General features: G+C 40.5%; 1 protein-coding gene across 4 annotated transcripts in view; it reads right to left on the minus strand.

Annotated features, from left to right (window-relative positions):
- Positions 1-15,466, minus strand: part of MED15 (mediator complex subunit 15) — a 30,257-nt gene that overhangs the window by 11,907 nt on the left and 2,884 nt on the right. For 2 of the 4 annotated variants that reach the window (XM_074607089.1, XM_074607088.1), the window contains exons 2-9: positions 11,318-11,405; positions 10,076-10,127; positions 9,585-9,614; positions 8,174-8,389; positions 7,347-7,609; positions 6,140-6,526; positions 5,057-5,146; positions 17-136 (exon numbers count right to left, since the gene is read on the minus strand). In XM_074607089.1, the coding sequence (XP_074463190.1) occupies positions 17-136; positions 5,057-5,146; positions 6,140-6,526; positions 7,347-7,609; positions 8,174-8,389; positions 9,585-9,614; positions 10,076-10,127; positions 11,318-11,405 (1,246 nt within the window). The remainder of the gene's footprint in view (positions 1-16; positions 137-5,056; positions 5,147-6,139; positions 6,527-7,346; positions 7,610-8,173; positions 8,390-9,584; positions 9,615-10,075; positions 10,128-11,317; positions 11,406-15,466) is intronic. The other 2 variants (XM_074607090.1, XM_074607091.1) reach the window with 1 other exon arrangement.

Below are 15,466 nucleotides of genomic sequence, written 5' to 3' on the forward strand. Positions count from 1 at the left end.
TTGACTCAGTAAATACCTGTGGCATTTGCTGTCCGCCCAAAGGAATGGAGCTTGGCGGTGTAGCAGACACAGCGGTGGTAGGCGGGAACCGTGGTCTTATTTGCATCCCACCTCGGGCCATAGGTGCGGTGATCATCTTTGAGGACAGAGGGACAACAGACAAAAGTAATCGCAAAACAAGAAATGCAGTGCACTGGCAGGATGAGAAGCACATGCAACCTCCAGGAATTAGGGGGAAGAAGAGCATGAAGGGCAGGTTAGTGAGCTTTTCTCTAAAGGCTAACCTACCATGCTAGCTTGTAAATCAAACTCCTTTTTATCCCCTTTTTATCCAGTTTTAGAAAGCATCTAGTGAATTCTACTTATCTTGAGAGAGCTGATATGTAGATTAAGATTCATGGGTCAAGGGTTGACTATGCTATCAGTTGCATGAAGGGCTTTTCCTAAATTTTGCCTGACATCTTGACTTTCCAGAATTCTTGGAAGTAAGTACTCCAAGACTGTTGTCAAGAATGCTCCATATAAGAAACTACATAATGCCATAGGTTTCTGATGTGCTTTCCCCCGCTGGGGACTCAAAGAATTTAGCAGTATTTGCATATTTTTGCATATTTCATTGCAAAAGAATTTGGGAGACAGTTCAACAGCAACTATCAGTAGGAATGCTCCACAGTGAGCAAATTTCAGACCAACCTAACCTACGACAGTATAACAATGACAAAGACAACAAAAAGTACTTCTGGGTTTGAAAAAGCTATTTCCTTCCTTTTATAACCCACAGAATAAGCCAAATATATCCTTGCAATTTCCATCATTTTGACAAATACCCATTCCTCTATTACTAAACTGTCCTAAAAATATTCTGAGTCCACAATCTGCCTCAAGCTAGTTCATGCACTATTTGATTCTTCTGATGTATAGACTGAGCACACCCTAAAGTACAATCATTTAGGACAAATGATGAAGGTTAGCATTAGAATCTATTTGTATTTTAAAATAGTATTAGGACTACGCTACTCTGCAGTGTCTAGAAGTGCCTTTCAGAACCATCAGCCTGCATGAGCCACACAGATTTAATCATACATATCTGTATAGCTCTCTCTTACTTAAAATTTGATATTACACCATATATGCTGAGAATTTACAGAAAATATAGCATATTTTTGAGGTAGTATTTGGGCAGATTCACTTATCAGTAAAAGAGCTTCTGTTTGGTACTTCAAAGATCTACAGTAAAGTTCTCTGGGCTACTTTTTTTTCCAGCATACATATTACCAAGGAACCTACACAGGCCCTAACTAACCTATGAGTTAATGAAGTCTCCTTTCAGTAAATGGTTTGGGGCATTCTTGCTTAGTGTTCTATGTAAATGGACTGAAGCAGCCAGCAACATGTCTTTAGAAAGTCAGAGAATGCATGTGCTTACAACTGTTAAAAATAAATAAAATTAAATACAACACAGCAGGACTGAAAAAGGAAAGCAATAACTGATAAAGAAAACAGTGTCAAATTCAGCACAGCTGTTAGTTCACAACATCAGAGCAATGCAGTCCCTTTCCATCCAGGCAAAGAGGGATGGTCAGAGACAGGATTTCAAAAGGGCAACAAATGAGAGCGCTTCAGACATCATACACACATGCGCATGTATACACACAGCATGCAGCAGCCACCACAAGCAAACACAACAACCCAGCACTGGCACAAAGCACAGGTGGATGCTACAAAGTGCAGTGAAGAGCTACAGTATCAACATGAGAGCTGGTGAAGCAACACAACCCTAACAAAAAAGAAAAAGGGGGAAAAAAAAAAAAAGGGACATTGCTAGAAAAAAAAAATAAACATATCCTTCCAGGCACAATCACCCCATCTTAGACCCTCGTGAATGCACATGGATGTCTGGGGTGTGTGAACCCAGGGATGTTATGGTGACCCACAAATCCCATCTTGGACCTGTTTTCTCAAGCCACACCACCAAAGTGTGAAGATTCAGATTATTTCCTCAGAGGTCAAGGAAATTAGAAGCATATTCACAGTTTAAGTGCCTGGCAAACCACTGAACACCAACATGACAAACTCCAATTCAAAGGCTTTCAGCTGCTTGTTGTTTTGTGGTTGGTCAAACACGTATGCACGTGCATGCAACTCTGGTTTTGATTTTTTGCATTTTGAAATGTGTGCTTTGGAAAGGAAGTGTACATATAAAATGACACAAATTCCACTCTCTTAACAAAAGTAGTCTATTTTTCCTGTTCTCCAGCTGATTTATGTTTATGAAACCTGTGACCTTGTGACAAAGGACTCAGGAAAGGTGGTTCCCAAGACTGCATCTGTTTTATGCAAAGCAATAGATTAATGAAAGAGTTTTTGTCAGTCTAAAAACAGAAGACAACCAGAAGTGTTCAAGTTCTTTTGAAAAAGATTTAAACTGAAGGCAAATCCTCCTCTGCAAGTGAAATTGATTTATCTCAACTTACAGAATCAAGAATTTTACCCCACAAAAACAGAGGGCAAGCAGAGGAAGAGAATCTACCTCCACCGTAAGATACAAAACCCATATTTGATAAAAATGAAGTAGAATATAACAATTAGAATCCTGAACCTGTAATTTTCTTTCACCTAAAATCCAAAGATTCAGAATTCCAAAAATATGCAGCTTCTTGTAAGCATATATAAGTACTGTGCTGCTGTCACTCCACTAACGGCAGCTCTGATTTTCTAAAAGCAACAGCCAATCTGCATTCTGAGCACCTGACGGAGTTGCACCAGAACAGTGATTTAAACTTTATTGATACTTAACTCCAGTTCATTACAGATTTTCTCTTGGTGCTGCAAGCACTTGTGTGGCACTCTGTGGTCACTAGGACACTACTCACTTTACTTATCAGCTTCACCTGTGAGTTACATGCTCACAAGGACTAGACACCCAAGCAGGGGAACACTGACATGCACAGTGTCTTTACAACTTCAGAGAACAACCTCAAAACTCAGGTGGATCCATGTTTAAACCTGGGATTGCTTTTACTTTTATGTAGGAAGAATGAACAGAAACTTTGCGGAAAAGGAAAAACACAGCCATAACAACCAAAATTCCAAGTTTGAAAGCCCCTAGAGATTAAGTTTAAATGTAAAAAGCAAAGATTAGGATAGGGTTTGTTTATAACAAAAGCTTCCCTGAACCAAATGAAGAAATCAAGGCAGATTTATTAAAAATGCTGGCGCTAGTGAAAAACTTACTAAATACAAACCAAAATCTACTCTTAAAAGAAACTTCTTATAGATTAAGGAAATTCCATATACACTCTCAATACCGAAGCTGCATTGTAATACTGTACACTGCCACAATCTGAAAACTAAAGATTATATACAGAGAGTATTTACACAAGTACAAGAAACCCATTTAATTATTGGACTTCACAGTGTTAAATGAATTTTAGTGGACTCATATTGCAATGGCATGAACACAAATGGAGTAAAATCCGTAGGTGGAATTTTCTAAACTCCATCCATGATAGATAAAGAGCAATCCCTGAGTCTACTATATGTCTGAATAAAGCTGCAATACAAAACCCACTGTCAACCATCTTATCACCTGAAACTTTTCAAATGCACCATGCTGTTAAGCCACTGGCATATGAATTCACTAAATGGGGCAAGAATTAAGTTGACTACATAAGCACAATCCATCTGCTTAGGAGTTGAAAGAGCACCGTTAAGTTAGTAAAAAGAAAAAAAGTCAGAGTCTCCTTCCAGTCAGCCTAAGTCCCTGCAGCTCCCACCTGGAAATTATTTAAGAAATAAACAGAAGTTTTAATTCACATTTCAACTGTAGAAAGAGAATTCTGCATCGCTGCCAGTATTGTACCAACTGTACTTACCACTGCTCAACTTTCACATCCTGTGTTGACACAAGCAAAAGGACCAATACAGAAACGGAACTTAGCCACCAACAAGGATGTACAATGATGGTACAAGGCACTATTCCTGATACAGGTCTGGGAGATGCATCTTGAACAACCAATTGTTCCCACGGTCCATGTAAAAAGCTTCCAAATGTCTCACTACAACTATAGTATCACTTGTGCGCTGAAGGGGAAATGGTGCATGTAGACATGGAATGTCTGGGTATATGAAAAGAACTCTGCCATTAATCCTAGTAAACCTCATTTCACCTGTCTGCTTCAGTCTCTTCATCTACAAAGTGGTGATAATTGTACTTACCCATGTCTGTAAAATGCCTCAATATGAAACACTACAGAGGTAAGCCACGAAAGACTATTTCATATTCTTGTGGAAAATGGGATGAGAGGTTCAGCTCAAGCCATTCCCAATTTTTTTCCCCCATGTCTCCTTCATACCAGACACACATCAAGGAACAATCACTGGGGCTACAAGTGTATTGCAGGATAAGAAAATTGTGTTAGACAACAAGCTTTCACCCAGCACTTTTTTTTTTTTTAATGTAACTCTGCACTTGTGACACATGCCATTTTTTCTTCACAATTCACATCCAGAACAAGAGCAATCTATACTGCCCATTTCACTCAGAAGAGCAAAAGATGAAAGGAACAAGAGGGGAGTGCAAAGAGATTTCACTGTCTATACTATTTTTATGGTTGATACATAGAGATGGAAGGTAAATCACATGTGAGTAAAGATAGCAGGCAAAGATTCACAGTACAGAAATCAGTTTACACAACAAAGCAGTCACCTAAGAAAGTTTAACAAAGGAAGAGGTGATACACTCCAGGTACCAACAATCAGACTTGTAGTGTGACCACAGTAGGCCGTCTTATTGACTGTGCATTCCTGTGTCAGTACAGGCAACAATCTTACCTACTTGAGACAGAGAGCATGCACAGAGAGATTGTCAACGAAATCCTGCCTCTGACTCCAGGCAAAGGAGAAACAGCATAAAAGCCCATATACCCTTTATAAAGGGGAGGACCAATGCTAGACCCCCTCATCAGAAAGCCACCATAAACCCACCTCCATGCTAGTCTCTAGCATGCACTTGCTACAGGCCTGTAACTAGTGACACTGGCTCCTGGGTCCTTACCTGCCCTGAAGCTCCCATCTGAGCAGCTTGGGCCTGAGCTGCTTGCACTGCTGCCGCTGCCTGCTGCTGCTGGACCAGCTGAGCTCTTACCTTGAGTACAAAAAGGAAGAATGAAGTAAACATATGTACCTGATCAGGGCATGACACTTCTATTACAACTACACTGACTACACTCAAAAGGGGTGTGAAGACAAGATCAGCCTCACATACATACTCTTTCTAAAGACTTTTTGAGCTTTCATTATGAAAGCAAGTTCTGATGTTTCTAACATTTGGAACTGTCTTCCTACAGACTGTGCACCCAAGATTTGATTTCTTCTTGCAACTTCTTTCCGGTTCTATCAGGTCTTCCTACAACAATACTAGATATTTCAACTTTCTGGCAAACATAGTTAAGCATGTAACTACTGACTTCCCTCAAGCACACTGTATTAAGCACCTACCAATGACCAACATTTCAAATGTCTATACATTCATTATGACTGTCAGTGTGATGAACATGACCTTTCACTAGTCCTAGCTTAGCTAGCAGGAGCACACAGTGGATATATTAACTCATGCATGTGGGGTGAATAATTTCTCAAGTATGGCTGACACTCCTTCCCAGCTAGGCCCAAAGAAAAGCAGGTCTTGGGATTACATCTGAGCTTCTGCTCAACAGCACAGAAAAAACTGACTGTAATGCAACAGTTCAAAAAGCTGCACCATCAAAAGGATGACCCAGCAAGAGGTTCAACACCATAAAACTATTGTCTTGTTCACATTCTCTTCAAGGCATGGTATCTTAACCTTTGACCAAAAACTCTAAACATGGCAGCAGAAGAAAAGCCAGCATGCTAGAGAGCCAACATTGGCTCCAGTCACATGTACTAGGCACTTCAAAGCATTTGCTCATGTCCTAGAACAGCAAACATCATGGAGGTGATATTTCCTTTAACCAGAGTTTGTTTCTTTTTCTTTTTTTTTCTTGTCCATTCAAGAGTAAGACAAGAAATTATTTTTAAATACTAGCTTCATAAATGGTTTTATTATTTCTCTAGAGTATCATAATGAACCAACAATCAGCTGGTCACTAGCCCTTACCTGCATTGCTTTTAATTGCTGGGGCGTAAGAGTAACAGGCATAACCTGACTAGGAATTTGTCCTGAGATTGCCTGTGGCTGAGATACCATGGGCTGAGGTTGAGGCTGGGATTGTGGTGGCAGCTGAGACTGTTGTGCCTGAGCAACCTGCTGCTGTTGTTGCTGCTGCTGTTGCTGCTGCTGTTGTTGCTGTTGCATCTGTTGCATCTGCTGTTGCATTACTTGTTGAGGTGGCTGTTGCTGTATCTGTTGTTGTGGTATTTGTTGCTGTTGTTGCTGCTGCTGCTGTTGCTGCTGCTGTTGTGCCTGCATAGCCTGTGCTGCCTGCAGCTGCTGCATTTGGGCAATTCGCTGTAGTTGCTGCTGCTGCTGCTGCTGCTGTTGCATCTGAAAAGCAGGAAAAGCCAGATAGCTAAAGCTTCCAGCAACGCGATAGCAGCCTTATTTTTATAGCATAAACCAAGAGCAAAGAGAATCCTAGTACACCAGCCTGAGGTTTTAAGCCCAAAGGGAAAGCCCAAACTTTTTATCCACTCACTTTTCATATATCTCAACTCTACATAGCACACGTCCCATGGTTTCAATATTACAAGCTTGTCTTGCTACTAAAACAGTTCTCAAAAGCAAAGATGAAGTCCATCAGCTTCCCCTGTACAAATGGGCTCAAAAGCACTTCTTCAAATGTAAGCAGCCTGCATCAGCACCACTATTTACCAGAAACTGCACTAAAACATGACAGCTGAAGTTTCCTCTTCTGCTTTTGTGCCTAAGGATGATACTTTTTTTTTAAAGTGGCAATGTGTAATTCACACAACAATAAAACAGCCACTATTTCTAGAGTGCTTTTGGTTCCTTCCCACATCCGTTTTCTTAGAATGACAGACTACCCTGATATTTATCAGATACATTTAAAGACATCTTTAGCATCTTTAATATCTACTATTAAAGTAGACAAAGAAACAAAGGTTTTAGTTGTCTATTGCTACGACAGAAGAAAGCAACCACATGACTGTTAAGCCTTTCCTCTAGGAATGTAATATATTATTGCCAATTAACTTGCCAGTCTAAACTGAAGTCCTACCCTAAAGTGGAAACGCATTAATAACTGGCAGAGCTGATGTTAAGTACTTCCACGCAAGCCAAGCCTTACTTGACAAGTAACTGACCACAGATCACCTCAATTGCCATTGTAGTTATTTGTCATCACCTGCTGTTGGTTTTGCTGCTGCTGCATCTGCAGTTTCAGCATGTGCTGTTGCTGCTGCTGGACGGCTTGCAACTGCTGCTGTTGCTGCTGCTGCTGCTGGGCCGCTGCAGCTGCTGCCGCCTGCTGCTGCTGGACCTGAAACTGTTGTTGCATGGCTGACTGCTGGGCTTGGAATTGCTGCTGCTGCAAAGCCACCTGCTGCTGCTGGAATTGTTGTTGCTGCTGCTGCTGCTGCTGAGCTATCTGCTGAAGCTGAAGTTGGGCTAAAAAGAAGGTAGACTCTACTTAAAACATGAGACCCGAACAGTGCGAGAGACTGTTACCCAGTATAACTCATAATAATTGAAGATAATCCCTAAAGTACATTAATGTTATTTGTTAGCAGCATATACTTTTCCTTCCCCAAATGGATGAGGCACATTAGCAGCAGAATTAATGACACTTCCTACTACCAGCCGTTAATTCTCACTGCCTATATTGAGTCAGCAACCTAGGTAAAGAATGTAAAAATGTGCAGGAGGAAATATACATAGAGGTCACCAGCAGGAAGCACCATACCCTTAGAAAACATGGGTGAGCTCTACAAAAGCAAAGTTCTGATGTTGACATCTTGTAGGATGAACGAAGCATTTTCTCATACGACAGCTAGACTGGAATACATTTATCCCATTAGGTAGCAGTATTTGAAATCAATTCTTCCTGCAGTTCACTTGGCTGATTTAGCCAGAAGCATGAAATCTCTTCAGCACCCCTTCCTTGTGGAAAAGATTTATGCACTGAAAAGCTGATCTAACAATTTCAGTGGTTAAAGCAAACCAAGCACTTACTCGGCTGAGTAGCTGTAGAGACACCAGGCATACCATGAGGGGCCATTCCCGAGGTTCCAGGAGGCTGCTGCTGCCCTGGAAGACTCATCTGTTGTCCCATTGGACCAAGGCCACTCATCCCACTCATCGGTGCTCCTTGAGCTCGGGAAGCCATGCCCATTCCAGGCGCCCCTGCTGGGGGACCCCCAGTTAGATTCTGCAGGGCATTCATTGGATCTACAAAGAAAATAGTTACCAATATGCAGCCAGCCATGCAATTGCCTCCCCAAAATCCTCTGTTCTCCATCATCCACTCTCTGATCTGTCAGCTTCAGACCATGACTAGATGCAACACCCCGAGAATATAGCATTCGCTGCTCTGCCTGTAAGACCACAAGAAGCTTCTCGCACATCTCTGCCGCTCTGTAAACAGAGTGGAGATTATTTCAATTGCTTCAGATTGGCAAAGTTCCAAATAGATTCTAAATATATTAGAGAAAAGGAACTTATTAGCCACCTCTGAATTTATATGCAAGTCAAAACCAGCTGCCAAGAAAACTCCATGAGGATATACAGCTCATAACCTCAAAAATCAAGACTCCACTGTGGATCCAATTAGCCTGTTCCTCCTGAGGTCAACATGGAGAAGCAGTGCTCAGACCAGAGGAAGTACTTTGCTACACAGTTCCCCCATAACATCAAGTTTATTATGCAGTGGATAAAATCAGTGCCTTTCAAGACAATTGTCATAATCTGAATCCTGGGCACTCAGAAAAGAGAAGTCAACAAAGGAATGGCAATTCAAGAGGGCAAAACACAACACGGGGCACAAAGCAATATTAATCAGGTAAAGAACGCAACATCCCGTCTTTCTTAATACTTTATAAAATAATTTCCAAGTGTCTAGGCTGGATGTTAATCAATCACAGACATTGCATATTTAGCCTACAGAGGGATAAAAATAAAGGATCATACTATGTTCCTAACATACACAGCTGTAAGAATTATCACTGAGGCAGAAGGCATGATCAGATTTAACCTCAGTCATATGGCAGAATGCATACACCCAACAAACACGTGTACCTCTGCTGCAACACAATGAGGAACCCAAAGCTGGTAACAAGGAGAAACCTGGACTGCTCAGCAGAACTCCTGTTCTTTCAAGAACCTTAAGGCTGTGAGCTAACAAAAGTACAAACAGGGAAACAAACAAGTCTCCTGCGTTACATACAAAGGACTGTCCAAGCCTGTCACCCGCATCACTGAACAACTCCAAGACTACCATGCTACCTTTTGTCTCCTCCATCAGCATTTAATATTCCAGCTAGGGAATCCACAGCCTTCTTATCCTTAGTACACCACAGCCCTGATTTCTAAGCTATTCTATTTAGAAACGAAACGGGGGGGGCAAAAAAAAAAAAGGAGCTCTTACCACTGACTGAGGCTTGAGATTTCTTATTGTCTGCAAAGGAAGAATAATTAATTGCCTTTGTTAATCTTGTCACGTGTAAATTTAGCCCTTCTGATATATTCTCTACAAGAAATATATTTACATAATAATTTAAAAAATTTTAAAAATCAGTCTACTATAGTTCTAACAAAACACATTAATCTAAGCCAATTTGGTAACCAGAATGCTACATAAACAATGTTAAGAAAGCAAAAATACAGGAAAAAATTAGGAAGGTGGAAAAAGTAGTAAGCTTAAATAATTTCTCAAACACTTTTCAATTATTGACAGATGTGTAAAAGAAACACTACTTAGAAATAGGCATGTATATTACAGGAAAAATATTTTAAAGCAACTTGTCACATGCAGAACCATACGCACAAACCCTAAAATTTACTTTTTTGGGAGGATGGGATGAGCAATCCCATTACTGAGGGGGGAAAAGAAAAAGCCAAACCGAAACAATTACTTACGAATATCTCGAAAATGGATAATAAGTCTGGCCACAAGAGAAAGATATTCTTCCTAAAGGTGAAAAAATTAGTATTTTAGTATAGGAAATAAAAACATTGCAACCCTGACTTTCTGGTTCTTCAGTATTCTTCCTCAACATAACATATTTACTTTACAATGGCTGTGGGCTTTTCAGAGGAGTTCTCTTGCAAGGAACAGCCTGTTCATTAACTGAACGACAATATTCTTATTAATAGGTCATTGTGGTTGATGGTACAAGAAGGCCAGGAAACCACAAAGTTCACTGGAAAGAACTTTCATGACAGTTACAATACCAGGATCACAATATGTGAACATAATTATAAACCAATACATCCATTTTCCACTTCTTATCCACTCTAATTCCTTTTTTAAGGATTGAACCTGCTTACATGGTACACTGACTGACTTCAGTTCTTCAACTATGTCACATTCATACTACAAGAACTTTTTTTAAGCTAAGTTAGTATTACAACTACAAGTTAACAACTTTAAAGACTAACATATGATAGAAGCATCAGAAGCAGAAAGACAAATATTCTTTGCAGCATTTTATTAGCGCGCTTCATAATGTGTAAGAGAAACTGCACAGGGCTGAGACAGCCTTCCTGCCCATGAAACACCAACTCACCAGTGAGGATGACATAAGTTTGTGACATCATCATTACAAAACTTTGACCAAGAGAAGTTTTATCTCAGAATTGGCTAATTTGGAGACAGCAACAGTATACAGTTTCTTCTAACACTGCTCCAGGAAAGAAGTTTACATTTGGGTAGAGTCTAGAGTTGTACCTGATAACCAGACTTTCACAGAGACCACAGCACTTCCCTTGGTCTTACTCCTGACACAGCCTTTTCATTGATACCTTAGTCTCTCCTGACACCAAACTGGTCATAAGGAATGGTGCTACACTGTAGATAAAGGAAATTGTATGCAATTCACTACACCCAAGTCTTTGGATAAGAATTAAGTGTGGTCCCACATACGCATTAAGTGTTGCAGATATCTTGGACTGAAGTCCAGTTTGATGCATATATTGGATGGAAAACACCTCACTTCCCCTCAGGGTAAAAGTAGCACATACAAATTAAAAATTTTGCATAACTATGTACTCTTAAACAGAAACAGATAACTAAATGCATTGAGTTTTCTGTTTCTGCGGGTTGTTCCAAATTTCTTTTGACACTCCAGTAACTTCTGGAAACAAATAGAGGTACTTTACCCTTGTTTTGGCCTTCATAAATACATGACTCTCCATATCTTTGCTGGATTTATTATGGGCAACACCAGCCTTCCTCATAGCGTCATCACTGCAAAACAAGAGGAAAAAACAAGGCTGGGTATTAATTGAGGACATCAGAAAACAACTTCTGTAGTTAGGAAGGTCTGTAAAACTGCCTTTTACCCCTCTCTCATTTATAGATTTAAAAACAAACAAACATGAAAAACCCCACAACACCACTACATATATTACTTAAAATTGCCACCCTTCAAAATTTCTTCAAATGATGGAGAAAAAAGCCAACTAATTTCTAAAAGGCAACACAAATCTTCTTTGCAGAAATTCAAGAGTAACTGCTAAGCAAGTCATCATTTTACCTACTGATGTATTATTTTGACAAAATACCAGGACCTGTTCATTTGAGGAAAGCTGAATGACAGGAATTATGTAACCCATGTTTGGCAAACAACGGGCTTCAGCCTGCTTAGCTTCAGGCATTTTCAGAAGAATCCTCTAAACATAAGGTGGAAGAATTTAAAAAAAAAAATAAATAAATGCCTAAAGTCATAGAGGTTTGACCAATGAGCGAGAAAATGAGTGGAAGCATTGATCAGGGGCAGAGAAGAGCAGAGGTGCAGTGAGGGAGTGGATAACCGACATGAAAGCAGCAGGTGAAGCAATACGAGGAAAAGAAGGCCCTGTTGATGGAAAGTTGAGGGGAGAAAAATTACAGGTTTGGTAATAAAAAGCCTTCAATTCCCTTACTGTACTTTCCCATTTACCAGCCAGAACCACAGGGACTTGCTGTCCCATGACGAGTCCTCCATCACACCTCTAGTAAATTGGATCTAGATTTGCCCTCTGGTCGGGGATACTGAACATGCAAGATGAAAAGGCAAGAAAAAAACCAAAACCAAAAAACAAACACACAGAAAACCACACATTGCTAAGGATATGGGTGGAAAACAAGGGGTATTCTCAGTTCATGAAAAAGTAGCAAGCAATTCAACTGTGAAACATGCAACAAGATAAAGATGTCCTAGACCGAGGAGTTCAGTCAGGTGAACAGCCCTATTCAAATCCTCTGGGCACTCTCATTCTTGGAAACATTTCACTTCACTGCAAAACCTGTTCTGTTTTAAAGCAGCCTAGAAGCTACAGTCTAAATTCCACAAACAAGTTACCAGGAAATACTTTCACCTTGTAATTAACATCTCAGCAACTTATTTCTCAGTAACTGCTGTTGCACGAGCAGCTACCCTACACTAAATGCCTGTCAGGGTAGCGATCCCTGAAAGTTTTGGCCAGTCTGAAGGGGGACTACCGTTTTCTTCCCCCTGAACTTCTACCACCTCCCATGCAGCAGGAACGGCGCTTGTATGAGCAGTAAGCTGGTTCAGCTTCCTGAATTAACTCAGTAACACAGTCACAGAAGTGAGAAGAGCAGATGCTATAGCCTTAAAATGCAGGAGCTTAGGCTGCCACAACTCGCACCCTTACCTTGCAAACTAGCAGCATACAGCTAACCTGTTGTAGCCTGCAAAGTACAAGACAGTAGAATGTAGCTACCTGCTGCAAGGCTGTCTCATGGTAGCTTGCTCATGTGGTATGGTAGACACAAAAAAAATGCTATTTATTCAGAATGAAAACTGAATCAGAATCCAAACATAATACAGAATAACTAGCTTTAAGGTGAGCTGCTCATATAGAAGCGCTGCTGCAGAGGAAGAAGCTATATCCACTTCTTTTTTGACACCTCCCTTTTTCAGTGCTTTCCCTTTCAGAAAGGCTGCCTCTAAGTCCACACTACTCTCTGAATCCTCCTTGACTTCTCAGTCCCATAGTACAATGACAATGCCTCTCCTTTGGAGAGCACCAAGAACTGAGCAGGCAGAAAACAGGAAAAAGATTATGCAGAGGGAAGTAAAGGATGTAACATGTAGGTAGTACTGAGCGGATGTCATACAGACAGTGATCAATGTGGTATCAAGAACTTAGGAAACAAACACAACAAAGAAGTTAACTACTTTTATATGTAGCTACCCTTTCCTTTTGATGTTACACAACATGAAAGACATTTTATAATGGCTACATCTGCATTACCAATAATGCCACCCCAAGCACTCCATGTCATATCTGTTAACATTCCAACACAGGTTTAGACTAGGAGGAAGAAAAAAAAAAAAAAATAAAACATACAACTTGTTCTTTGTTCACATATTCATCTGCAATCGATATATAAATATTTACGCTAAAAGACTGGGAAAGTCACTAAAAAAAAAGTCATAGCTTTAACATAGACTTAAGGATACCAAATAATGTATCATATCCTTGCAGAACACAAAACTCAACAAAACTATGAAAACTAGATGGTACCAGCCAATTCAACCTTCGTCTGCCTCATAAGCACTTACTAAACACATCATGAGATGTGGGCTAAAACTCTGCCTTTTTCATTTCATGCAGAACACTCAAAGCTGTGGCTTCACAAGATGAAGCATTCAAGACCAACATCAGCTTCAGGAATTCCTCGTCCATTTCGAAGAAGCTTGTTTCCAGCCCAACAATGTGCAACCTCTCACTCAGGCCAGCTGGTCTAGTTGAAAAAAATCTGGCAAAACACGTTCTCCTTCAAAACTATCCCAGCTTCCCCATCCAGTTCACACCACAACTGCACGAATCAGTCATTCCAATGAAACAAAAAGGCAATGAGTTACAGAGCCAATACCACATTAAGCATCACCAAATGCTCCTTCATGAAATGGACTATTTCATCACTATAACAATCAGTTCAACAAACCTCTTCTGCTTAAAACAATGGGGGCGGGGGTGTGTGCTGATAGGCCCTTAGCCACATCTATCCATATTACAAGGTTTAAAAACCTCCAAGTAAACATCAACAAATATATTAAGATTTCACTACTTGATTTTGTGCACATGATGCTGTCCCACATCAACATTGCTGTTAGTGACAGATTGGACGTTAACAAGTTTCATCAATACCAAACCTCAACACTGCAATACTCACATAACAACACAGACTAGCAGAAGACCCAAAGCAGAATCATCCGTATTACTTATTCACATTTGCTTGACAGAACACATAAAGACCTGAAGGGCCTTGGTCCCCAGAACACCACCTTCAGCTACAGAGAGGGAAGCAAAGGACAATCCAGCCTCCCTAAAGCCTTGTTCTACCATTACCTTTCTCTCCAATTCTGCAGGGGTAAAAAAAAACAAACCCCTTCCCTCTACACACATCATCACCTCTTCATAGCTTCACAAGCACATCCTCCAGCACAAGTGATATCCTCCAGTGGAGGTGTCTAGGTAAGAAGCTGCCCCTGCCAAGTTATGTCTGTGTGGCTGCACCATCAGCAGTAGTGAAGAACAACCAAGGTTTAAAATAACCACTTTTTCTGAGTTATTTTTAACTTTGAGACATTTCCCCAACAGGGTGACTGCATGGCAACCCAAACACTTGCAATGAAGAGGTACTGCAGAGGCAGTAGCTTCTTCAGCTCATAGTTGTGTCAAAGTAAGCATTTATAAAACTCATCCCTCACTAGCTACAGTCCCAGGAAGGGAGAAACATCTGCCGCCTTGGCCTTTTGAGCCTGAATTGTCATCAGACAACCTGAGCTGGAATATAAAATTAAGGCTGCTTTATGAACTGGTTTTGCAAAGTGTGTCAGGGAGTGCAGCAATGCAGATGATCTTCCTTTTATCAAACCCTCCCACAAAAAAAACCCGAAAAAACCTAACAAAACAACTTTAGCTGATCCACTCATCTCCTGCCTGCTTGTTCCTTGGTCTCCACCTCTACCTCCTTTCATGTGCTCTCCACATTCCCATCCTTATGTCTGTTCACGCGTGCTCCCCTTCTCATCTAGCTGAACCATTATCCTATTGAATCTATTCAATCTTAAGTGAGAATATACATATCAAAACTTCAAGTGAAAAACTGAACACAAAACTAATGGACCATCACACAACTTAAGTTACATCCCTTTTCTTCACTCAACACGATTCCCTTTTAACATAGCCTAGAAGTAGCGTGGGGCAGGAACTGTACTCAACTGCATACTGAGTTTCCTACCACACAACCCAGTTCAGATTTGTCCTTTAGGCAATGCCAACATTTAAAAA

This window comes from Larus michahellis, chromosome 13 (assembly GCF_964199755.1).
Source record: "Larus michahellis chromosome 13, bLarMic1.1, whole genome shotgun sequence".
Classification (NCBI taxonomy): domain Eukaryota; kingdom Metazoa; phylum Chordata; class Aves; order Charadriiformes; family Laridae; genus Larus; species Larus michahellis.